General features: G+C 42.7%; 1 protein-coding gene across 2 annotated transcripts in view; it reads right to left on the reverse strand.

Moving 5' to 3' along the window:
* The window catches only part of TULP4 (TUB like protein 4), a 259,023-nt gene that overhangs the window by 209,044 nt on the left and 23,521 nt on the right, over positions 1–26,458 (reverse strand). For both annotated transcript variants that reach the window (XR_004645086.1, XM_034765310.1), the window contains exon 2: positions 1,082–3,338. Coding sequence is in view for 1 of the 2 variants with exons in the window: in XM_034765310.1 (XP_034621201.1) it covers positions 1,082–1,333 (252 nt within the window). In the remaining variant the exon portion in view is untranslated. The remainder of the gene's footprint in view (positions 1–1,081; positions 3,339–26,458) is intronic.

A 26,458-nucleotide genomic window follows, 5' to 3' on the forward strand; every position in this document is an offset into this window, starting at 1 on the left:
TAAAAGAACATAGTCATTCACCTTTACACACTAATAAGCACAAAAGATTATGTGAGTTTAATCTTCGAAGACACTTCTGTCAAAAGAGCAGTGCATATTAGAGCTAAAGTTAACAAGTATCACTAAGAACAGTTAAAATAGTATAATATCTTGGATTTTAGATATAGGAAATAATTTGTTAGGTGGAACTGTACTGTAGAGTGAAGTTTCCAATTCCAGCAGATATTAGCCAGTGGACACTTCCTGCTGTTACCTAATCAAAAAACAGGATTAATCTATAATCAAAAGCTCTCAACACTTTACACTCCACTCTTTGTACCACCCTTGGGCATCAGTGGCCCATGCCATGCCATTTCCCCAGCAGGGACTGCATGAGGCAGGATGAAGTGGCACAAATAAGTGCCAGAAAGAGTGGTGTTTCAGTTGTGCATTCCCAACTTTACCAACCAAAAATACCCCTTTAACAAAAAATAAATGCAAAAATCCCAGGGCCATTAGAGTAAGGGTGATGCTCTCCATCCTGGAATTACATGAAATTACCGCAGAGCATCTCTGCATGATTCTGGACAACCCATCTATCTTCCACCACCAGTTGGGTGTTTTGTGAAGTCCCCAGTCATCATCTCTCACTCAAGCCTGCTGCAGGGCACTTTGGTTTGTAGTTTCTAGGAGAGAGCCACGCTCCATCCTCAATAGCTTTCCTTTTCACTAGGCTACTAAGCAAGAGTTTAACATTATGTAACGCACCACTACCACAGCCTTTAAATCCACCACAGTCTATTTATTGAACTAGCCTAGGGATTAAAATACACTGGGAGAAGGAGGAGGAGAAAGGAGCAAACAAAAATAAATTCATTCCCTGCAGTGTCCCAAGACCTTCTCTCTCCATGGGCCTAATCCAAAAAATCCACTGAAGGCACTGGAAAGTCTTCCACTGACTTCAATGGGATTTGGTTCAGGCCCCAAGTCTCCAACCCTGTCATGCCAAATTTTAAGCAGAAATGCTGCATCCTCTATTTAACTTCTGCTGCCGAGGCTAGCTTTAAATTTAAGCCTTACATGTGAAATGTAGTTCCCTTACCTCGCTGTTGTGTCCCCTCAGGTTGAAGTTGATTCTCTGAGGGGTGTTCCGGTCTCTCCGACAATGACTGGAGGTGAAAGTCACTCCGACAACTCCTCTGCCATTGCCTGTTGCCAGCCAGCCTTCTTCATAGTACCGCCTCCTGCACACTGGTTTCTCCTTCTCACTTTTGGGAACTCTACCTTTCCAGGAGAGGCAGAGGATGTTGGAATCGCTGCAGAGAACAGGCCCATGTTCCACTGCTGCATACATGCTTTTTTTTATCTTTAATTGTTGACATAAGAAAGTAATATGTCCAGTGCACAAAATTTAAATCTATTTTTTTATTGATAAGACTGATCTGGGATAGATCATTGGAGGGGAGAACACGGATCAGTGTTTATAAATATCCACCAAATGCATAGTGAAAAATTCTTCTATAAAAGACAATGGCAGTTGGCTAAGAAAAAGTAACACTTAAAAAAAAAATCAAGTTCCTTTTGTCTTTGAGTCATTAGAGTGAGGGTGCACTTATCCTTTGGAGAAACAGCTACTTCATAAGAGGCGCTCAAGAAGTGGTAAGTCGTCTTTTTGCTCAATTTGATATAATCTTTATACAGCCTGAGATTCCAGTTTAGCGTAATGCAATTCCAGAGACAAAGAGTTGCAAATGTGTAGATTTCAAGTAACTTAAGGCTTTAAGATTTCCTCCAGTCAGATTTTCTTCAAAAGTTCAGTCGCAGAAATTTAAACACGCACACACATATACATGTAGATATATATGACATTCATCTTTCCCAAGCTGCCCTCTGACATAACTTCTCCACCAAGCGAATTTCTGCTGCTAAAGCTGAAAGAGATTGCATAAAGGGAAAAAAAGGCACACAAACCGTGCGAAACAACAGATCCGAGCTTGTGCAGGTACCACCGTGCCAGGCCAGATGGGAAATCCCTCTCGGTACTAATCTACTCGGTGGATTCAATGGTTTTTGCAATCCAAAGACAGTCCTATTTTCATTGCAGCTCTTTTTTCCACCAGAGACCCAACACAACCTGAACTGTTTATCATGCTATCTCGCCTGCTTTCCCACTTCTCGCTGCCACACAGGCATGAAAAAGAAAACCCCTTTTCATTTAGCAGAATCAAAAATCCTCCAAAGCTTTTAGAGCAGATAAGTTTGCCTCAGGTGAACCATGAAATTCTCGCTCCTACAGAATAGGGCTGCACGTCAGGCTGTTTTTCCTTTTACTTTTCCCTTTTTCCTGCTACAAAAGAATCAGACTTTTCACCCTGGTGCAAAAACAAGTGCCAAAATTAAAGCATGTCAAGAAAGCACTCATTTGCAAACCTTCTAGGATTCGAGGAAGGAAGAAAAATGATCAACAAACAAAAAAAAGAGGAGCAGCACTAGAAATCGGACTTCCCAGTTTCACTATTTCCCTAGTTATTTTCCTTCCTTGTTTGATGGGCTCCTTCCTTCTTGAGGCTTGTCTAGAGCTCAGATTCATAGTTCCAAAAGACCACATTTGCAGCTGTACATGAAGGAAACATACGTAGTATTCTGATGGTTTTAGATGAATAACATTTATGAGTTTATACCATACTAAGCAGAAAGAGAAAAGAAAAGGAAGGGACAAAGTACGTTCAATGACCTGGTTAACTCAATACAGAGGATGAGGTTTGTCAGTTCAATGCCCAAACTTGTCCCATTGTTTCTAAACTTACTTTCTTCCAGTCATTACCACACAATAAATGGTCACTATTTATTAGTCCAGTACATTAAACTCAATTAAAGTTTACTGAGCTCAATGCAAAAAATGTGCCAAAGACAGTTCATTGTTCCTTTTGCAATATCTAAGTCAGTTTCCTCCCCACACTGCCTCTCAATTATTCCTTTAGATTGTGGAGATATTTGTGAGGCTTGTTCTGTGGCAGAGGGTGTTCTTTCTTCCTCTTCTTGCAAACCTTTTTCACCCGTGAAGACCATGTGGAAAGCGGACCATTAGTGGCAGGTGTCTTTCCATGGGCTCTTGATCCCTGTGCTGTCAAGTTCCTCCATCTGGTTCTTAAGTTAATTTTCATCAATTGCGAAACTCCCAGGAGCATGCAAGAACAAGTCAGCGTGGCTATGGAAATATGTGGGTATATACATACACACGGTGTACACAAGGTCACTCAACCTGGTACTTGGAACTGCATCTACCTTTTCAGCTTCACTATGGTAGTCTAATAAGATGTCTATTTTTCAAAGCCTTAACATCCTGGATTCTTCCAATTCTGTAAAACAAAACACACACAAAAAAAAAAGTGTAAAAACAAGACTGCAAAACAACGTAGTCTGAGATATATATGAGAGCTATTGTGGCAGTGATTCAGCATTATGATTCAATATTTTATATGTATATAGCTTTTTTCATTCCAAAGGATCACAAACATTTTCACAGTCTACACACATCCAAAACCTAATAAAATGCAACCAGATCTGGAATGGAGAGGGAGCAATTAACTACTGCACAGCATACTGCACCACAGTTGGGGAAAGGGGAAATTTGGGGGAAGAAGGGGGGAAGAACAAGGTTACTCCCACTCTTACAATAAAGATCCTATGACTCTTTTGTAAGTGCAGAGGAGACAGAAGTAGGGTTTTTAAAAAGGTATCGCCTGTAAGAGACACACAATAAACTACATTGCACAATACTCCATTTATCTGCCTCCAAAAAATGAAGGAGTGATTTGGTCCCACTGGGACTGAATCCTGTCAGGAAATCTGAGTATTCCCCAAACAGGATGCCTAGAACTTCAGGTAAATATTCATGAGTTTTAAAGACAACTGATGTCTTGAACTAAAAAGGGTCAGATACCACCAAACAAATATACATTTGAATTGGGGGCGGGGGGGGGGGGGGAAGAACCAAGCAATTCAATTCAGTTTTATAAAAGATGAGCATAACTATAAGATAAAAGAAGAACAGGAGTACTTGTGGCACCTTAACCTTAACTTGTGGCTTCTTTTTGCGGATACAGACTAACACGGCTGCTACTCTGAAACCTATAAGATAAAAGGCATGTGTTTAACATACATTTAAAAGTTAGTGTCCACACTAATTTTGTCCTCTTTTTGGTTCAGTATTCCATTAAAGAAAGTATTACAGCTGCAAAGATAGTCTTGCCTACACTACACACTAAACCAGTGGTTCTCAACCCGTGGCCTGTGGGTCAGTGGTGGCCCAATCAGCACAGAACTGCGGCCCACGTAACATCCTCAGGGTGACACAGGTAGCATTGGATGTGGCCCATGTAACACATTGTGGGCCACATATGTAGGGCTGCCAACTAATTGCACAAAACCGAACACCCCTGCCCCGCCCCGCTCCTTCTCCAAGGCCCCCTCCCTCCACTCACTCCATCTCCCATCCCTCCCCCACCCTCACTCATTTTCACTGGACTGGGACAGAGGGTAGGGGTGCAGGGGGAGGTGAGGGCTCCCTTTTTGATCGGGCATTCCAGTCAAAACACAGAGGCCTGGCAACCCTATGCATATGTGGACCACAATGGTAAATAGGTTGAGAACCACTGCACTAAACTGTGCTAACACCACATTTAGAACAATTGCCATTAATGGGGTCTAGCACAGATACATGAGAGTCAACAGTGTCTGGCAAAGAGTTTATAAATCCATGCCTTGGACAACCTGGTGAGGAGGTGGAGTAGTTTACAACACAATTTAGCTAGAATGCTTCTTAGGAAATAGTCTGTTCATGCCAGTCGGGAAGACAGTACCAGAACCTGCCTAGCAACAACTGGTCTAAAAGTGGTGGTTGCTAACATTTTTTTCATAATAGCATGGTAAGGATTTAAAAAAAAAAAAAAAACAACAACAACACTTTGTTTTCTCAATTTACAGTGCTCCTGAACTAGATGCTGAATGAACTTGGCATTGAAGAATAACTCAAATCAGAATTTCGATAGCAATGGCTTCAGAGAGAAACTCTCTGCTTGTACTGTAAACAATCCTGATCCTTGAAATCATGAATCAGAGCTGTTAGTTGCATCCCCTGCCAGGCTCTTCCTAACAGATAACAGATTTAAATTCAACAGTATTCCCTTTGCCTTGTCTTCAGTTGACAGCAGGGGCCTGTACTATGATGCAGGTCTTAACAGATCATACTGGCAGACAACAGAACTGCTTTTAATATGCTGCAAAGGGTGTCATTGAAACATCAATAACAGAGACACGAATAACACTTATGATAGCAATTGTTTGAACTGCATGAATAGCATGTTTTTAAAAGGGGACTTTCAAAACCACAGACAAGCATACATAGCTTTGCACAGGTTTTTCATATAATTTCTTGTCTGCTACTTACCAAAATTAATAGTTTTGTTTTTTTGAAATGACTCACTCCCCTGCTCCCCCATAGTTTTTCCCATTTGATTCCACAGTTAAGTAACAAGGCTGACTTTGTATCATCTCTTCCATGGCTACAAACCCATGCCCAATGTTATATAAAAGATTCTGACTTCATTAGAAAATCAAGCAGAAGGAACAGTTGAACTGCAAGGCAGAAATAAAAATAACTGAAATAATTGCAAAGGGGATACAACAAGTGATTACTCAAGTACATTTTTCTTAACAACAGTGGTTACTTCTGTAGCAGGAAAGTCTATCTATAAAATCTATGTGTAGCAGAATTACACACACACACACACACACACACAACACACACTCTCTCTCTCTCTAACTCAAAAGTTAGGAAACACCAGAACTCAGGTTGCCTGCATGACCTTCATTCAGCTCCTTTGTAGGTATGCATTGTGATGCAGTTTTTAATTACATGACCACATACTATTTGTTCCCAAAGGACTTCTGCCTCATTTAGTGCGCGAACACACACGCACACTCACTCAGCTCCATTGCCCACTCCCCTGCTCCTGCCTCTCTCCCCCGTGCTTATCTCTATCATTCCCTCTTAGGGTTGCCAGGTGTCCAGTTTTCAACCGAAACGCCAAATCAAAAAGGGACCCTGGTGGTTCCAGTCAGCACCACCGACCGAGCCATTAAAAGTCTGGTCGGTGGTGCAGCAGAGACCCGGGGCTAAGGAAGGCTCCCCATACCTACCATGGCTCTGTGCGGCTCCCGGAAGCAACTGCCAGGTCCCTGCGGTCCCTAGGCACTGGATCAACCAGGGAGGCTCTGCACGCTGCCCCCACCCCCAGGGCCAGCTCCACAGCTCCCATTGACTGGGAACCACGACCAATGGGCGCTGCGGGGGCCCAGCACCTATGGGCGTGAAGTAGAGTGACCAGACAGCAAGTGTGAAAAATCAGGACCGGGGTGGGGGGGTAATAGGCATCTATATAAGATAAAGTCCCAAATATCAGGACTGTCCCTATAAAATCGAGACATCTGGTCACCCTAGCGCGAAGGCAGCGCACACAGCCGCCTGGCTGCCCATGCGCCTAGATGCTGCCTGGGCCTGGCAACCGCTTCCTCAGAGCCACAGTTAGCGCTGCCAAGATCCTGCTCCCTGAACCCCTGGGCCAGCCCAGAGCCCCCTCCTGTTCCCCAACCCCAGCCCTCCCTCCCCCCCCCCAATCCCCTGGCCCAGCCTAGAGCCCCCTCCTTCACTCCAAATCCCTCATCCCCGGCCCCACCCCCATCTGGAACCCTCACCCCCACATACACACACCCAACCCCACCCCAGAGTCCCTTCCCACACTCCAAACCCCTCATTCCCAGTCCCACCTGAGCCCACACCCTCAGTTGGAATCCTCAACCCCCTGCATCCCAACCCTCTGCCCCAGCTTTAAGCCCCCTCCTGCACTCCAAACTCCTCATTCCCAGCCCCACCCCAGAGCCCACACCACCAGCCAGCACCCACACCCCCTCCCGCACACTAAACCCCTCGGACCCAGCCCAGAGCACCTCCCTGCACCCCAGAGCCTGCACCCCCAGCCGGAGCCCTCATCTCCGTACCATGCCCCAACCTCCTGCGCTAGCCCAGTGAAAGTGAGTGAGAGTGGGGAAGAGCAAATGATGGAGTGAGGAGGGATGGAGCGAGCGGGGGCCTCGGAAAAGGGGCAGGGCATGGGCGGGGCCTCAGAGGTGAGCCAGGGGTGTTCAGTTTTGTGTGATTAGAAAGTTAGCAACCCTACTGTCCCTGCCCTCTGCACCCTTCTGCTCCCACCACATCCTTCCTTCCTGGCTCCTGCTCCTGGCCTCTTTCCTCTCCTCCATGGCTCCTATTCTCTCATACACATTTCATCCCTATTCCCCCTCCCCCATTCCTCAATCCTCAGCATTGAGTCAGGTAGCTTCTTCTTTGGCACCAACCAGCTGGGAGGACACTGACAGCACAGAAGTGCCCCTTTTTTCAGTTCCAGTGCCTGGAGCCTCAGTAGCCCAGAAGAGCAATTCCAGGGTAAGTCTTGCTCAGCCTCTGCCGCCCTGGGCATAGAGCTTGCTCAGCTGTTTTGTGGGGATGATACATACGCAGTCTGGTCGTACATAGAAGCTATGAGGGGCTGGAACACTATCAATACAGACAGAGAATTTAGCTGTCAAACTCCAGGTCTCTACTCAGTATGTAAGATCAGTGACTTTTCAGATGCTCATAGGAGACCAAAATTTTGGAAATTTTTCAGGAGCACAGAAATCCCTGACAGTAAAGTCACCCTGATGCTGAATTTTAAGTCTCTGCTCCAAAGTACTGAGGTGCTACAATGGCTCAGTGGAACAGCTGTAAGAATCTGAGTTGGGTTTTTTTTGTGTTGGTGGTGGGTTTTTTATTTAATTACTTTTTAAAGATTGGGGGGGGAAAGCTTTTTTCCCTAACCTCATTCTCCAAAATGGCTCAACTGTTTCAGCTGAACCTTTCCAAACATTCAGCTGCAGGCAGACGCCAGCATGGAAAATTTCACTACAAATGTTTAAATATATAAGCAACTGAAAACAGGGTCTCACATTGGAAAGTGTTGGGTATCCTTAACTATAAGGATCACTACTTGTTCCATCTATAATAAAAAGCCACAGCATGTACTCCAGCTAGAGATTTTCATCTTTGGTCTCAAAGTATTTTCTCTCATCCTGGTCAAACATCAGTGCTTAGAAAAGTTTACTGGTCCTGAAAATATTTATACTTTCTAGCACTAGCAGGTGTGGTAGAAGTGTAATTGAATATTTGTACCTTCCCTCTGGCTCCCTCCCTAACAAAGTCTCGGATACTGTGAGTCTCATGGTGATGATGTAACATCTACAGTTACCCAGCGAAACATCTACAGTCATCAGACTGGGGAGGGAAAAGCGAAGTCCCACTTTTATTTTCTCCACTTGAATTTGTTGGGCCACTTTAGCACTTCATGAACGTCTTGCGTCTCTCTCTCCTTTCTAAGAGTAAATAAAGATTTTAACATCAAGATCTGGCTTTTCTTTCCTTTTTTAGGGCCAAACTACTGAGCACTTCTATCTCCCAATTGCTTCCATTAACTTGTACAAACTATCAGTATTAAGCAGAGTTGGACACCCAGAAAAATATTCACTTCCTCTCATGCATCTTTCATCAAGCTCTCTCTCTTTTGTCAACACAAAGAAGTCATCCACAGCCAAGTGCATGGATACTGCAGCGAGCTCAACACCACTTTACATTTCACAGCTCCCAACCTGTAGGGCTTCAAAGTAAGAGCTTGTTTACACTTAAAACACTACCTCCTCACTGTAGAGACTACCTACTCCAAAGGGAGAAATTCTTCCGTCGGCATCGGTAATCCACCTCCTTGAGAAGCAGTAGCTAGGACGATGGAAGAATTCTTCTGTCGACCTAGCGCTGTCTACACAAGGACTTAGGTCAGCTTAACTACGCCACTCAGAGGTGTGGGTTTTTCACACCCCGACCAATGTCATTAAACCGACCTAATTTTCAAGTGTTGACCAGGCCTAAGTCTCTTAAGATGAGGCAAAAAGATATGAAAAAGTACACAGAAAGAGAATTAAAGGTAATGCATGGTATTCTTAAAACTATAGCTGCTAAACAAAAAGATTTGTGGCCTGAATTTCTGAACACAATACGAGCTGCAAATTCTCAACATCTTTGAAAGTCAGGCCATCGGATTCCAGGATCCTCAAACCTGATCGAATTCTCTTCCTGCCACGCTAATTTTCTCAAGAATCCAATGCAACAGCAGCTTGTAAGAATTCCCTTCACAATCTCAGTGTGAAGAAACACATCACAGATCCACAGAATTTCTTACAACCCTTCCTTACAAAAACAGGATACAATCCAGGCCTTTACACAATGGGGACTGGCAGGGCTCAATCACAAGGAATGCAGGATTCAGGCCACAGTGTGTTCACTTAAAAGAATATCAGGTTAAGTATATTTCTTTAAAGGAATCAAAACTTCTTGTTATTAACATTAAATTATTAAAACAATGGGTTTTTTTAAAATCAATTTATGTTTCATTTATATATTTAATTTCTCTCAGTTTGGGCAATGAAAATCAAGTGCATTTTCATGAGGATGGCAAAACACACAACCCTAGCAAAGGCAAGCCTCCTGCCAAATTTCAAGTCCTTGTTCCAAAGCTTGGAGACACCAGAGCTCCTTAAAGAAAAGGTCATCAAAACTTTTTTTTTTTTTTATACAAGGGCAAAACAATGCATTTCTTAGGAAAGGTTCAACTGTTTTAGCTGAAATTTTCCAGAAATATTCAGCCTGAGGCAGACACCCGGCATGAAAAATTTTGGCCCTAACAGATAAAGCTTGGCACAACTATAAGCAACTGAAAACAGGGTTATAGAACCGGAAGTGTTGAACAACCTTAATTAATGGGCAGCATTACCACCTCCTTGCCTATAATGCTGTGTATAGTCACTGTAACAGCGACATTCAAATTATAAATTAGAAGCAAGAGACTAAGTTAATACAATGTTAAAGTTAGATTTCTAACACAGAGAAGGCAAGAAATGACATCTTACAGTTCTCAGGGCAGCACTAATTTGCTTACATTGTACATTCTGGAGCAAAGATAACCTCTCCATAATTAATGTTGCAGCTACATTTCTCTTAAAAAAACTAGTTTTATATGGCATCTAACCTCTGCATACGCAGATAAATAGGCTTGAAATCTGGCATGGCAGACTTCATGAGGAAAATTTTAGGCCATTTGAACAAAGGGTTCTCAAAACATAGCACCCAACCTTTTCAAAGTTCCAAAGGTTCCAGAGGCAGCTAGCCAGCTTCCTTCCCAGTTGCTTGTCCCCCCCGCCACCCACAACCCAGGGATGTGTGGGCGGGAGGGAGAAATGTGTGTGAAGAAAACAGCCGTGTTACACTCTTACTCACACCCCTGCTGGGAGGGGGAGTATGTGAGTGAGAGAGAGAGAGAGAGAAAGAAAAACAGCACCCACCCCCGTCCGGGGAAGAGGGGGGTAAAAACAGCACCCACGGCTTACAGGAAAGCAGCGCAGACCCCAGTGCTGTTCCTGCTCCAGCTGCCTTGGGCTGGCAGTGGGGGCTCACAGCTTTGCCTGCGAATCTCAGCATCTTCAAATCCTAGCTGTAAATGGGTGCCCCATGCATGGGGGTGGGAGCAGGGGTGGGGACAGGCAGCCCAGATGTGCCTACCTTTAAGCTGCAATACAGGCACAGTACAGTAAGTCTTTGTCTTTTTTGGGGGGTGGGGGGTGTCTCCACTGATGCCTGATTGGTTACTTCTGGTTTCACATGGTGTCCAGTTGACCAGTCAGTCCCAAATTCTGGTGTTCGTATCTTTGAGGTTCTACTGTATCATATAGTATCCCACTGAGCCATGGAGGTGTCCTTAATGGAAACAAGCAAGTACAAACCTATCTAACAGCACGCAAGAGGCTAAGTTTATTAACAGAATTGGTAACTTGATGGTGCTTCTTGTTTTTGATGTGACAACCATGTCTTGGGCTAATTACTGTACATTTAGAAAATGGAGATCAGGGTATTGATTTCAGCTTCTGGGTTTATTTAGTCCAAGTCACAGTTATTAAAGAGCTAACAGTAACCATCATATTATTACAATGACATATGACATATTCACATTTAAAAAGAAAAATGCAATAAAATTAATTGAAGCCTAAAAAGGTAACATTTAAGACCAACAAGACAATAAAATTGAAAATTCATTTAGAATTTTTTTATGAAAAAGGTATATTTTCTTGCAAATAGACATCTCTTTTTCCAACCAGCCCTAACACATTTCTTTTTCACACATTCCCTTTAATTATCTCCCCTTAATCACTCGCCTCACTTATTTCATGACTTCTCCTCTACTTGCCTCCCATTATGTTGCAGCACAAGTCCCAACATAACTGCAAAATAAATAAATAAATTATATATAAACACTGTTTTGTAGTTTAGTTGGGAGTGAATGGGGATTCTAAACAAAACAATGAAAACACAAATATCTGGGGACAAGAACTTCGTTAGCCTGTGGAAAGGGAAGGGAATACAGCAGGAGGAGGGAGGCTAATGATGCTTGATTTCTGGTTTGTGTGTTACACTTTCCCTTAGTAGTCTGCCAGACCCATTTCTTTGCTTTCTACTAGTATACTTTTTTCTTCTTTCGGGTAAATTTGAGAGGTTTCTTCCTCTTTCTACTAAGGCTGTGTCTACACTACAGACCTTACAGCTGTGGTGCTGTAAGGTCTTCCGTGTAGCCACTCTATGCTAGCAAGAGAGAGTGCTCCTGCCAATATAGTATTATCCACACCAGAGCTTGTTTCAGTGAAACTTATGTTGGTCGGGGGGAGGTGTTTTTCTACACCCCAACCAACAAAAGAGCTAGTGTAGACGTAGCCTGAGACAGCACCTTCACTGTTCGCAAATGGCCTGAAAATTCGGGGATATGAGACAGCCAGCCAAGTACAGGAGCTAAATCAGAGTTAGAGAGATGTATATGGTGAAAAGAACAGGAGTACTTGTGGCACCTTAGAGACTAACAAATTTATTAGAGCATAAGCTTTCGTGGACTACAGCCCACTTCTTTGGATGCATATAGAGTGGAATAAATATTGAGGAGATATATATACACACACATACAGAGAGCATAAACTGGTGGGAGTTGTCTTACCAACTCTGAGAGGCCAATTAAGGTCTCTCATGTATATGGTGGTTTCTCAGAAATGACCAGAGAAGGCATATGCAAATCTGTGCTCTTCGATTGGCTAGTAGATGCCAATATGTATTAGCAGAGGGAAGTAAGTGTACAATGATTATGCAAATAAAACACACAAAGTGCAGTGATTAGCATAATTGGGAAAAATGAACAGTTGATATCAGTAAATGACCAGCAGCCTTACATCACGGGCAGTGAAAAAATTCTACCTCACCCTAATATATTGACACACATTAAAATCAAACCAAAAGATCATTTTGGAAGACCTAAAACGATAAATTTAATGATCAGTATTCCTTATGTGTTGAATTGCCTTATAATTGCCCCTGGTTATTTGAGGGGTGGAGGTGGATGGGAGGGAAGACGACTCTCTATACACACACACACACACACACACACACACACTTTGATGTAGTATTATTTATAATTTTTATAAACCAAAGAATGATTCAGTTTTTCAGTGCACAGTCCAAGTATGGTATGGAAAATGAGAGAAATAGCTATTATTTTTATGAATATTACGTGTACCTCAGTTTACCTGCTTGATGTTATTCTGTCTGACTACACAGATTTAAATAGAAAGGAGCTGCTAGGAAAAAGCAGCAGGAAATGAAACAATGACTAGAGATATGTTACCTCCAAGGAAAACAACAAGAGAGCAATGGTGGGTTGTTAACTGGGAAATGCCTGCCTGCCTGGCTCCAGACAGGTTAAACAGGCTTATTTTTCCAGGGACGGGCCCCAAGATCAAAACAATGAACAAGTGTTCTCCCAAACAGTAGGTCATGACCCATCAATGGGTTGCAGGAAGGGTCTATGTGGGTCATGTGTTCCCTGAAGGCAATTCCCTCCCCCACCCCCATGCTCTCCCTTCCCCTGGGTAGCAGGCAGGGGCATAGGAAGTGGAATCCAAGTAGCAGCAGCCTGGAAGAAGCACCCTCAGGGCACATGCAGGGCAGGGACAGACTGCTCACTGGTTCCAGCTGCCTCCTTCCTGCTGCTGCAGCCCAGCTCCCACACCACTGCCCAGGAGAAGCGACAGCAGGATCCAGGCAGCAGGAGCAACCTGAAAAAAGCAGTCAGAGCCAACAGGTAGACGTTCAGCAGCCTGGTACTGATCACAGCTGAGCCATGAGGAAAGAGGGATCAACTGGGACTGCAGGAGGGGACAGACCTGGGAGAACAAGAGCAAGTGGGCTGGGAGGAACCAAGCCAGGGGTTTGGGGGTCAGGCTGGGCTGGCGAGGGAGAGCAAGGATAACGGTGGGTCTCCAAAAAGAAACAGAAGTTGATGGGTCACTTTAATAAAAAGTTTGGGAATCACTGCACTAAACCTCAAGAAAGAGATTTTGGAATCATCATGGATGGTTCTCTGAAAACATCCGCTCAATGTGCAAAGCGGCAGTCAAAAAAGCCAACAGGATGTTTGGTACCATCACAAAAGGGACAGATAAAGAAAATATAATGTCACTACACAGATCCCTGGTACGCCCACTCCAGAAATACTACGCACAGTTCTGGTTGCCTCTTCTCATAAAAGATGTATTAGAATTGGAAAAAGTACAGAGAAGGGCAACAAATATATTAGGGGTATGGAACAGCTTCCATAAGAGGAGAAATTAAAAAGGCTGGGACTGTTCACCCTGGAAACGAGACGACAGAGGGGATATGACAGAGGTCTATAAAATCATGAATGTTGTGGAGAAAGTGAATAGGGAAGTATTATTTACCCCTTCATGTACCACAAGAACTAGGGGTCACCCAATGAAATTAATAGGAAGCAGGTTTAAAAACAAACATAATGAAGTAATTATTCATACAACACACAGTCAGCCTATGGAACTTATTGTCACGGGATGCTGTGAAGACCAAAAATTTAACTGATTTCAAACAAGAATTAGATAAGTTCATGCAGGATAGGTCCATCATTGGTTATTAGCCAGTATGGTCAGGGATGCAACCCCATGCTCTGGGTGTCCCTAAATCTGACTGCCAGCAGCTCAGACTATATGACAAGGGATGGATCACGCAATAACTGCCCTGGTCTGTTCATTCCCTGAAGCATCTGGCACCATCCATGTTGGAAGATAGGATACTGGGTTGGACCCAGTATAGTCATTGTTATAGAATCATAGAACAGGGAAGGGACCTCGAGCGGTCATCTAGTCCAGTCCCCTGCATTCATGGCAGGAATAAGTATTATGTTCTTAACCATTAAAAACCCACTTCTAGAGAGGAAGGGGGTTTATGAGTAGGCAGCAACTGATTGAGTGAGGCACTGCAGGAGTGACACAAAAAATGCAGGAAGCCAGTCTGTCTCTCCCTGCCCAGAAGTAGAAACATCTGGGTTAAGCAGAATTGTCCTAAACTTGCTATGAAAGGATAAAGTCTAACTAAGACCAGATGTGTATAGGTTTTTGTTTTTTTAACCCTTCTCTCTAATGGCTATGTACCTTTGTGTGAATAAACAAGTCACTTGTTTTGAAAGGTCTGTTCTGAGTCACTTTAATCAGCCACTGTTCAAAGGCTCCTGGATGGAAGATGCCAAATACAGCTGGGGTCTGGTAACATGGTTGGAAAACAGAGGAGCTGCAACCCAACCCAGAGATCCAGCCTAAGATGGTTAAAACGCAGGATTCCACCCTGGAGAGAAGTGAAGCCTGTCACCTGAGGGGTTCACTCAAGAGGGACTCCAAAGGCATCTAAAGCACAGCTCACCCAGTAACTGACAAATGGTATAATAGGGAGATTGCGCTTTCAACCAATTACAGATGGACTAAAACCACTTGTGAAACCAAAGGGAGAAAGTCAAATTCACAGATAACTTCAGAGAAGAAAAGAAATTTAAAAATAAAACCCATGGCCAGAGGAAGCTCACTGCAGATTTTCCTATATGCCAGCGAGGTACCATTCAAATTTTTGTTTTTTGAGGACCCCAAAAAAAAAAAAAAGGGTGAAATAGGACTGAGAAATTCTCTTCATTTATGGTTGTAAATTATCTCTCTTGAAAGTTTTACTGTCATTATCACATGCCATGTATTAAGACAGAGATCTCTGAAGCCATTATTTATTTAAAGTATGGAAAAACTGTATCCTGTTAACTACATTCAACCAACTTCAATGGGTCCCAACTCCCACTCTTTCTTTTCCATTTAAGTAACTGCAATGACCTTGCCTGTAATTACAGAGCAATTCCTTTCCCTTAGGAATGTTCTGCAGCCAGCAAATATCCCCCAAGCCTGCAGCACTTCTGTGTGGTTCCTAATTATCTCCAATATCTGCCCACAGGCTCATTTAATACTTCCCTTATGAACATGCATTAAAGTCTTGCTATCCTCCCCCAAAATCCCAATATGCCTCTCTAAGCCAGGCGTGTCATACACAACACTGGAAAGTCTAACAAGCGAGAGAGAGAGATAGGGGAAGGAAAATAAAACAGAAGCTACCAACTTCCTAAATATGTAGGAACCATAAACCAAGTATAATCCTTAATGGACAGCAAATATCCATTTCAGTTAGGACCCTGATAAATGGCACATCTGCATAGTCTGAACTGTTGATGCAAAGTAGATTCAGTGCACTGTGTTACAGCAGGAAAAGAGAATTATCTGCAAGGCAATCCTGGTAGTGTCTGCAAGCCTAATCGTAGGTGTGAAATAGTGTGTGTGGGCATTAGCTTCCCACTGTGCAGCCCTTTGTTCACTTCAGGCTGCTCTGTTAGAACTGCTAAATAAGTCACTTACCATAAAGAAACCCTTCAGTGGGTTGGAGGGATTGTGACAATTAAAACAGGCAAATCTGTGATTTTAAAACAGCTGGCACTTCCCATTCTTAGAGCTGGGGATCAGGAATAGATTCCCCTTCCTCAGGGTGTCATTACTGGGGATTTCACTCTACTCTGGAGAAGTCCAGTCATCCTGGGTTTTCCCCCACCACCACCATCAGGTGGTTCTAGATCTGAAGGAGGGGTGCTTTCCACCCTCTCAACAAAAAGCTGGGGGGAGAGCATCTCTCCATGCCGGTCTCTTTCCAGTCTAGCTTTCATGATTTTCTACAAGGCTCTAGAAAGTTGTATTTAGCAGGTCAAGGTATCCCAGGATTCCAGGAATATAAGGGAGGCAGGTTGCAAGAGTGCTTGTGGGAAGGCTTTTCTCCTGGAGGAGTACAACCACCAGAGAGGCCTTGGTAGTAGCAGGAAGCATTGTATGAGTGCTTGCAGCAGAGCAGAGATTCACCCAAGGAAGGGACTCGTTCACTTCAGGAGCAAGCTTAGAATCAAAGGGAGTGGGACCATAAGTGCCCCTGCGTGCCTGGCAATTTGAATGGTCTCTAAAAGTTGTTCCTTTTGTGTTAGTGCCCAATGAGATCCCAGAGCTAGCTGGATATCTTCTACAGGCAGGGGGAGGTCTGAAATCAAAGTTTCATCAGGGACAGTAACGTTTTGGTGGATGCCCTGAGCCCGTGGACCAGATCCTCACCTGATGTAAGTTAGCACTGTCCCATGCTGGTCCAGTCCTCCTACTTCGTAAATGTCCAAAGCTACGATTGTTCCCTCATTCTTGCCTGATGCCTCTGTTCTGTATCTGAGTCTCTATTCCAGCTGATGAAGGTGGCATCAACAACGCTCGCACTGGGGCCCAACAGCAATTACATGCGGTAGCTTTGGATGTTCTGGTAGTCTTGCAAAACTCAGCCATGAGGCATCCCAGACAGAAAGGCATACAGACATCCTAGAAGTCATAGAAGATGCGAGAGATTCCAGAGGACTGGAAAAAGGCAAATATAGTGCCAATCTATAAAATGGGAAAGAAGGACAACCCGGGGAATTACAGACCAGTCAGCTTAATTTCAGTACCCGGAAAGATAATGGAGCAAATAAGTAAACAATCAATTTGCAAACACCTGTAAGATAATAAGGTGATAAGTAACAGTCAGCATGGATTTGTCAAGAACAACTAACCTAATAGCTTCCTTTGACAAGGTAACAAGCATTGTGGATAGAAGGTAAGAGGTAGATGTGGTATATCTTGACTTTAGTAAGGCTTTTGATACTGTCTCACATGACTGTCTCATAAACAAACTAGAGAAACACAACCTAGATGGAACTACTATAAGGTGGGTGCATAACTGGTTGGAAAACCGTTCCCAGAGAGTAGTTATCAGTGGTTCACAGTCATGCTGAAAGGGCATATCAAAGTGGAGTCCCGCAGGGATCAGTTCTGGGTCCAGTTCTGTTCAATACCTTCATCAGTGATTTAGATAATGGCATAGAGCAGGGGTCGGCAACCTTTCAGAAGTGGTGTGCTGAGTCTTCATTTATTCACTCTAATTTAAGGCTTTGCATGCCGGTAATACATTTTAACGTTTTTAGGCGGTCTCTCTCTATAACTAAACTATTGTTGTATGTAGTAAACAAGGCTTTTAAAATGTTTAAGAAGCTTCATTTAAAATTAAATTAAAATGCAGGTCTTATCAGTTTAATGCATTGTCCTTAACTTGGGGTGCACGCACCCCCTGGGGGTGTGAGATGCCCTTTCTGGGGGTGCGATACATGCAAGATTTTTTTAGAAGGTAAATCATCGAAAACACAAATTAAGCACAGGCACATAAGTACAACTACTTTGTTTCATCAAACCTATGTATTTATTAACATTATACATGTTTTAATGATTACTGTAATATACAAAGGTTTTACGTTTTCACGTTTTTAAACTAATCGTAGTATAATTTTTGCTAAGTGCTGCAGAGCGCTGGGACCAGGCCAGAGGCAGAGCCCAGGGCTGGCTGCTGGTACCTCAGGCCGGCAGGAGGGCTAAGCAGGGCCGGAGGCCCGGATCCTGGCTGGCAGGGGACCGGGCAGCTGGAACCCTGACCAGGAGTGAGGTGAGCGGGGCTGGCGGCTGATATCCCAGGCCAGCGGCAGGCTGAGCAGGGCCGGCGGCCTGGACCTCAGCTGGCAGCAGCGTGCCAGTAAAAACTGGCACACATGCCAAAGGTTGCCGACCCCTGGCATAGAGCATACATTTATAAAGTCTGCCGTTGATACCAAGCTGGGAGGGTTTGCAAGTGCTTTGGAGGACAGGATTATTATTCAAAATGATCTGGACAAACTGGAGAAATGGCGTGAAGTAAATAGGATGAAATTCAATAAATGACAAATGCAAAGTACTCCATTTACGAAAGAACAATCAGTTGCACAAATACAAAATGGGAAGTGACTGCCTGGGAAGGAGTACTGCAAAAAGGGATCTGGGGGTCATAGTGAATCACAACCTAAATATGAGTGAACACATCATTCTGGGATGTATTAGCAGGAGTGTTACACCCAAGCATCTGGACCAGTATAGAAGGACAAAGAGATAAATACACTAAATGAAACATTGAAACAATTTTTGGAAAAATCATTCACAATCAATGCAATGAATGGGCTATTTATCTGTGGGGGGAGGGGCCTCACAAGAGGCAAAAGGAAATTAAAGCATGCCAAGTACGACTAAAAGAATCAACTCCATCACTTGAAAACACTGGGAAAGAAACTTTCAAAATTGTTGTAAGGTAAATTGTTTAAATTAACCCAAATGGGTTTGCAGGTGGGGTTTGAACAGCTGGTTTCACTGTTGCTAAAGCAACAATTATCATTTATAAATATATAACTTATGTTACAGCAGACCCAGAACTCTGATTTCTATTGCTTTCAAATAAGGAGGCCAATTCTTCCAGTTCTACTATATTACACTGTGAGAAGCCTTCCCAATTAATTATATTTCTGAAACTGGGATGAGATCCTGTGCTGAGCAAAGGACAATTTTCCCAGCATAGACCGGGCCCTAATGGGCAATCCTGCAAACACTATCAGACAGAGTGCTTGTTATCATGAGTAGTCTCAATGAAGTCAAGAAGAATGTCCACAGTAAAAGGTACATCATTTGATAGGGGCCCCATCAACAGACACTAAGTTTCTTTTTCCACCCAAGCAAATGGGTCTTTCAATACAACTAGACTTGATTTTTCTGTAGCAAAAAAATAAAACAGCATTATTTATATACTGTTACCCTAGAGTGCTTTTATTTTAAGCATTTTACTTTTTCCAAAAAACCATTTAATTCAGGCTTAGGCCCAACTATTTATCTTCCTTAAAGCAAACCTCATACAGTATCCTTGGATGTCTTTGCTTTATTAAGATTCTTATAAACATAACAGGCAAAAGCCCAGTCTCAGATGTCTGTCAGGTTTGGCAATCAAAAGGGAAGACTCATTATATTAGTTAACAAGTTTATATTTTCCCCAGATACAGCTAAATAAATCCAAGACTGAAACAGAGAAGTTACTTAAGTGTCCTTAATTAGGGTTTTATTTTTTCCAATTCTTCTCGATGCTAAGTATCATCATACTAAAGATGCTAAAGAACATGTTTTCAGATGAAATGGTGGAACTTTTGGAATAGTCAAATTAATGGAGAAAGAGGAATCTCTTGATGAAAAGTCAAATATCATTTAAGAACAGCAACTTCATAAATTTTCTACTTATCTTTTGTATTAAAACTCGGAAGGTAATATATGTTTATGTTTACATAACGGGGGATGCCTAATTCTGTACGCTTTTCTGATAAATACTTCAACAAATACAGGCTCTAATCCTGCAAACATTTATGCATGACTAGCTTTATGTACATGAGTTAGTCCCATTGATTTTACATTAGTGTTTGCAGATTTAAACTGCAAAAAGCAGTTTGACTTTATTCCTTTTTCTTATTAAACCCATGAATTGGAGAGTAATGTTGGCTTTTACTTATCTTTTTAATGTGACTCTTTAATTTGGCAGCTATTTTGCATTAAGTAACCAACTCTAACCTAAATGGAATTTGACTAATTAAAAAATGCAGTTTGGGCTTAGTTCTGTGTGTGTGGAATTCTTACATGCACATATAAAACTTTAGACTAACCAACTTTTGCATTTAGTCAATACTTATTTCACAAGGTGTCTGGTGAAGTGGGTAACAAGAAAGTTTATTGTATTAACATTATTGCTTTATCATTCCTGGAATGTGCTTGATTTTTCCACCTCCAATAACTGACTTATTGATTTAAAGTGTTGACTTTATAAATACAATTTCAACCTGTATTCTGTTCAGATGAATTGCTATAGTCTATATGAAACAGTGAAAGAAAAACAATTAGAGGTACAGGACCTATTGACACAAATAACCCATTCTTACTCTTTTCTATGCAAGGCCTCTTCCCCATCATACCATACCATTCCTTTTCTGCAGTCAAGATCTACTTGTAAACTGCTCAAGGAAATGCTGTTTGGTTTTTTAATGGTAAGCAGCTTGGCAAAGTGGCATCTTACTCTTATTGTCAGTGGCCCCTTTGGAGCTCACAAAGTGTATTTAAAACAAATTATATGAGAATATCCTCCTCAAGCTTCCGACTTCATAGTTAAGAGGATCAGTATATTCCAGTTTCTTTCTGGAACCAAGCACCATCGGCACTATAATACTTCAGTGCCTAAAGCTGTCACGACATAGCAGAGTTCTGTTCATTACAAAACTTTGTACTGCTGTAGACTAAGAAAAAAACATGCTCGTCTGTTTCTTTTTTGCCTACATAAAATAGGTTATTAAAATGGACATTTCAGCATCTGGTTTTATTAGCTCATATTAGGGATAACAGGTCGCAACCTCAGATTTGGGATGACAGATTCATGTAAGATGAAATAGCGTCCATTTCCAGATATGTGAAAAAGAGAAATAGGTAATACACACACAGTGTCATTGACTCCTCATCACAAGTGATCTGGAATTTCTAATACTACGTACTAACTCAAGGGTGGGATTTTCAGAAAATTCTCTCTCCACCTACTGTTCTAGGGAATGTCACTACAGCACAAAGAGCAGATAGCTGAACGTTGTTCAATCACTTCTTAACCACTGCAAATTTAAGAAAGTGTGTGCGTGCGTGTGTGTGCGCGTGCGAGTGAGAGAGAGAGAGAAACACAAATCACCGTGATCAGGCAGAAAATACAAACATTATATTTCTATTATTAGAGATTATCAACAATTTAAAAAAAAAAGAAAAGAACTAACAGAACCACGGAAAGTAATTACTGAGTTACTTCAGAACACACAAATGGTACCTAAGTTGACATGGCCCTACAGTGCTGACTCTGGGGTGTAAACTGCAGCATGCCAAAGCACTGAGCTGCAACTGTCCCATACAGACTCTGTTAATGTGAACTAAAAGGTATCTAGTGCACATTAATAATGCAAACTAGGCATCTTTTACAGAGCAACATGTGAGCGCGTGCTGCAATTCACACTCTGTAGCCAGCGCTGCAGAGCTGTGAAGACAAATTCGAAGGGCCAGATTTTTAAAGGTATTTAGGTGCCTAGCTCCCATTGATTTCAGCAAGAGTTAGATACCTCAATATCTTTAAAATCTGGGCGCAAGTCAATAAATTACTTTAAGACAAAAACAAAGCTATATCGTGACTACAGTGGACTGCCAATCTAATAGCCATCTGCATGGCTGAAGACAAACTTGCTCAGTACCATAAAGAGTTCAGAATTATAAAAGCATCAATTAACAAATAACTATTTGTTCATTCTCCTATATATTATTGTATTTTTCTCAGAAAAAGGGGTAGCAATAATTACAGTGTTAGGAGCTTGAGTGGTTTCTTAGAATTAAGTCAATCACAAGCCTGGAAGAAGGAAAAATCAGTGCCGACTCCTCACTCTCCAATATGAGTACTCTACGGGACAAATAAACTTGCATAACCAGAAACACTATCCCCCTAGGCAAGTGGCATTCTCTGTTCCAAAAATGGTTATATACGTGTTTATTTACTATTTAGTAGATATAACGTGGTTAGCAAATAAACAGGTTAAATGTTCCACCACATTCCTGAAAAATAAAGAAAACCAAATGGTAATTATTATAGAGGAACAATCTTACAAATTCATTCGCCTGGTTTAAATCAAGGATTCATAAAGTACAAGCCTCAGGTGCTTCTTCTGATTCTCCCTAACACATTGTCCGATATCATAATTTCTGTACTACAGCCATCCTGCTAAAAACTACGATGCTGCCTGGCAGTGAATTACAAGCAGCTAAGACAGCAAAGGGGAAGGGGGAGGAGGGCTAGATAACCATGGAACTTTAAAAACAGACACTGCACACTCTTTTCTCTCCATCACAAAGTACCACAGTTACTTTGAAATAAGCAAGCCCCTTTTATGTCCAAATAAAAGACATGATTTGTCATCGTAGGGGCCAGACAACAAAAATTACCCAAAGCACTGAACTAGGGTCACTCTACAATCTCTCTCCTGTCCATCTACACAAAGCAGAGATTTCTCACTCTTGGGTGGGAAAGCATTCATGCTGAATTCTAAGGCAAGCATTACAAACTGTTCACAGCTGTCTAGTTTATTTGATATTCTCTTGCAGTTTTAAATAAGTTTGTAATTTATATCTGTTATCAAATAGGTGCTGACGTGCCCTTAATGGATTTTTTTCTTTAACAATACCAATAAAGTTATATCATCCAATCATCAGGTTTCTTTTAAATTACTAAATCACAGATAGCATCTGAAGACAAATACTTCCTGAAATTTCTAACTGATGTAAACAACAAAGGACTGGGAGCTGATGTTACCACAGATGGATCTCAAACCTTGCTAATAGGATAGCCAGCCACCATTACATGTCTCATTTTACATGTTTGATGTTGATTAATTTTAAAGTTTGATGGGTGAAAGATGACGCCTGGAAAATATTACTGTATATGTTAATTTGGTATTTCAGTAGCCTTTTATCACACCTACTAGTGGAGCAGCTTTTTATTATTGTAATTCATAAAACAAAGAGCAATTTTCTCTTGGTTCACCTTGCATTTGCATGCTCATAAAAATCTCATTTTAGATGGAGAAATACATCTTTTAAGACAGTGATAGTAACAGTAAAATTAGAGCAAGACAAAGTGGTCCGATGTATCATGGCAGAGCATAATGTCCTAAGTTAGATGGATTTTTCTCCTATGATAACGGGGTCCACTGGAGTAAGTATTCAACATGAGGGCTACCAGTGATTGTTAATGGACATTGTATGCTTATTCCCTCTTTAGTACTTCAACGTTTTAACCCCTTAAGGATTTTACACAGAGCATGGCAGGTCACAGAGCCTAGCAGTAATGCTCCTCTATACTATCAACTCTGATTCCTGATCCTTTGCTCTCTTCTCTTCAGCAAGCAAGGGCTGCGCATAGTCCAGAGACAATGGGCTGAGCACCGGTGCCACTTGTCACTCATTTCTCAGAGCCCTGGCCAATTAATGTGCAGTACTGACAGACTCTGAAAGAAATCCCATCCAGACTTCTGCTAGGGACAAAAGCGGCTGTAATGTGGAGGCGTTAAGCATGCTGGAAGAATGTAGGGAGAGATCCTCAAGAATTCAACAAGGATGTTAAGAATCTCATTCCCTCAGGAAGAGGAAAATCATGTTAAAGCTATAGAGACTGATACAGTTGATGGGTCTACACTGGTTTGTTCTTTTCTCTATGAGGAATGTCTGGATACAGATCCACTTACTTTACTCTATTTGTTATTGTTTCATATGCTCGGAAATGAGAATTACAAATAACTGGTCTGCTTTCAAAGTAGCTTTTGTAATCACCCTGGTGTGCTCTGTGGAAATGCTATTGTATTGAGTCTCACAGCAAGTTCTCAGTGAATCACAATAACTAGCTCTGTGTTTCTCATAGCATTGTTAATCGAGGACTGTTTCACTTTTATCCTGCAATGGAACAGGCACCTCACAAACCACTTCACTATGTCAGGGCACTAGCCCATTCTGCTCTGACACCATCAGGACCTATCACGAACAGTGGAAGCACTACACTCTTTTATAATGTCTGCTGCAACTCTCTTTGAAGCAAGGTGACTGTAGCCTGGCTCATTACATAAAACACCACCATAATTATCCTCTTTATAACTACTTTATAACTTTAAAGCTACCACTTTAATTGCACGCAGTGTTTGGCTTGTCCATTTTAATTTTTAAAAATAAACAGCATTCTCTTGTTATGAGACTCAAAATTAACATTTCTAAAAGTATTGTTGGCCATTTAGATTTCTAACAGTAAAAACTGTTAGATATCCTATTGATAGGGAAAGAAGTAAACATTCCTATCTCTTCTTCAGACTCTGGAAGCATATGAGATAGCCCCTGCTGTCATGGAGACAGCAGATAGCAATGCCAGTTCGTTGATGGTGAAACCCCTCAATCTAAGTTATTGCAGAGCCGTCACATGAATAGTAGTATTATCATCATCTGAACGCAATGCCTTCAACACGTTTATCTCTTAAGATACAATGTTTCAAAGTCAGGCAGTTTATGACAGAGGTAGGCAATGCCTCTATAAGCCCTAAAAATCCCACCACTTATTTTAGCACTTACGCATCTTGAAAGTACTTTGCAAACCGTACTTGGCTAATCCACACAACACCCTCGTAAGGGAGGCAAGTATGATCCCAATTTCAAAATCTGGGGAAAACACAGAGTTTGAGTGATTTGCTCAACATCACAGAGGAAGACAGTGTCAGAGTGGGGATCAGAGCTCAGAGTTCTTGTCTCCCTGTCCTGTGCTTAGATCATCTCTCTCGATCAACATGGTCTGACGGATGTCTTCATGTATTTTTTAATCTTGCCTAAAACATATCCCCCTTTATGTCAAAGCCCATGAACGTTGCATCAAAATAACCAACATTCTATTTCTTCCTCTCACATGTAAAAGGCACCTAACACCTTGTTATTTAAGAGCCAAGTTCCTTTAAGTGTCTCTTGTATGAAAATATTTTCTCTTGCTGTGAGTGCAGGGAAGTGACACCAAATAATACATAACAGAAAAACAATGGTGGCCATTTTACTCAGAAGAAGGTTACTCATTAAATGGAAACAGAACAGGTTCAACAGCCATAACATTGATGAAATATGCAAACTCAATTCTGATCCTGTCCCAGAGAGAGCTGGCCCTTTCAGGGAGATGGTCTCAGCCCCACTTTGTGCCTAGTTAACTGACTCCCCGGGTAATGGGTATAGAGGCTTTCTAATAAGGCGGCGAGACCTGCAGGAAAAAACCTGTGGGGAGTAAGAAGGCTCTCCTACAGCAGATACAGATGGGTGGCAGAAAGTGCTCAGAGCTTATCTATAATGAGCCCAGAGAAAACGCCTAGAGACACACATACATATTTAGATTTAGCTACATCATTCAGGACTGTGAAAAATTAGGTCAACCTTCCCCTGCTGTAGACAGAGCTAGGTTAACAGAAGAATTCTTCCATCAACCTAGCTACCACCTCTCAGAGAGGTGGATTGGACATAGGAAGTCTGCACTACAGCAAGACAGCTGCAGCACCTATAATGCAGGCATGGCCAGAGAGCATAGGAAGAGTGTGGGAAAGACAGAGGGTCTATTAAGACTGAAGTCAGACAGAATACCCAGCAAGAGGTTGTTGGCTCACTGTTTGTTTTGCTGGACTTCTTGTTCACCTCTCAAAGTAGAAGCAAACTACGTGTAGCGGGGTGGTCACCCGCTCCGGCCGTAAAGGGCTTAAAACAGCCCAGGAGAGGGCTGTGGCTGGGAGCAACCAGTTCCCAGGCTGATTGGGGAAACAGGCTCAGCTGTGGCCACACCCCAATCAGGGCTCAGCTGGCCCTTATACGAGGGCAGTGGGCCAGGAGTAGGGTTACCATATTTCTACAAGCAAAAAAGGGGACACTGGGGGGGGAGGAGCCCTGCTCTAGCCCCGCCCCTACCCCACCCCCATCCACTCCCTCCCACTTCCCACCCCTTGATTGCCCCCCTCAGAATCCCCAAGCCCCCCCCCCGCTCCTTGTCCCCTGACTGCCCCCTCCTGGGACCCCTGCCACTAACTGCCCCCTAGGACCCCACCGCTTATCTAAGCCGCCCTGCTTCTAGTCCCGACTGCCCCCTCCTGAGAACGCCCTACGACCCTACCTGTCCCCTGACTGCCCCGACCCTTATCCACAACCCCACCCCATATTCACACCCCCACCCCCAGACAGACCCCCGGGGACTCCCATGCCCTATCCAACTGCTCCCCGCCCCCAACAGGACCCCCAGAACTCCTGACCCATCCAACCTCCTCTGCTACCTGCCTGCCTCGACCCCTCTCCACACCCCTGCCCCCTGACAGCCCCCCCAGAACCCCAGACCCATCTAACCCCCCCC

The sequence above is a fragment of the Trachemys scripta genome, chromosome 3 (assembly GCF_013100865.1).
Source record: "Trachemys scripta elegans isolate TJP31775 chromosome 3, CAS_Tse_1.0, whole genome shotgun sequence".
Classification (NCBI taxonomy): domain Eukaryota; kingdom Metazoa; phylum Chordata; order Testudines; family Emydidae; genus Trachemys; species Trachemys scripta.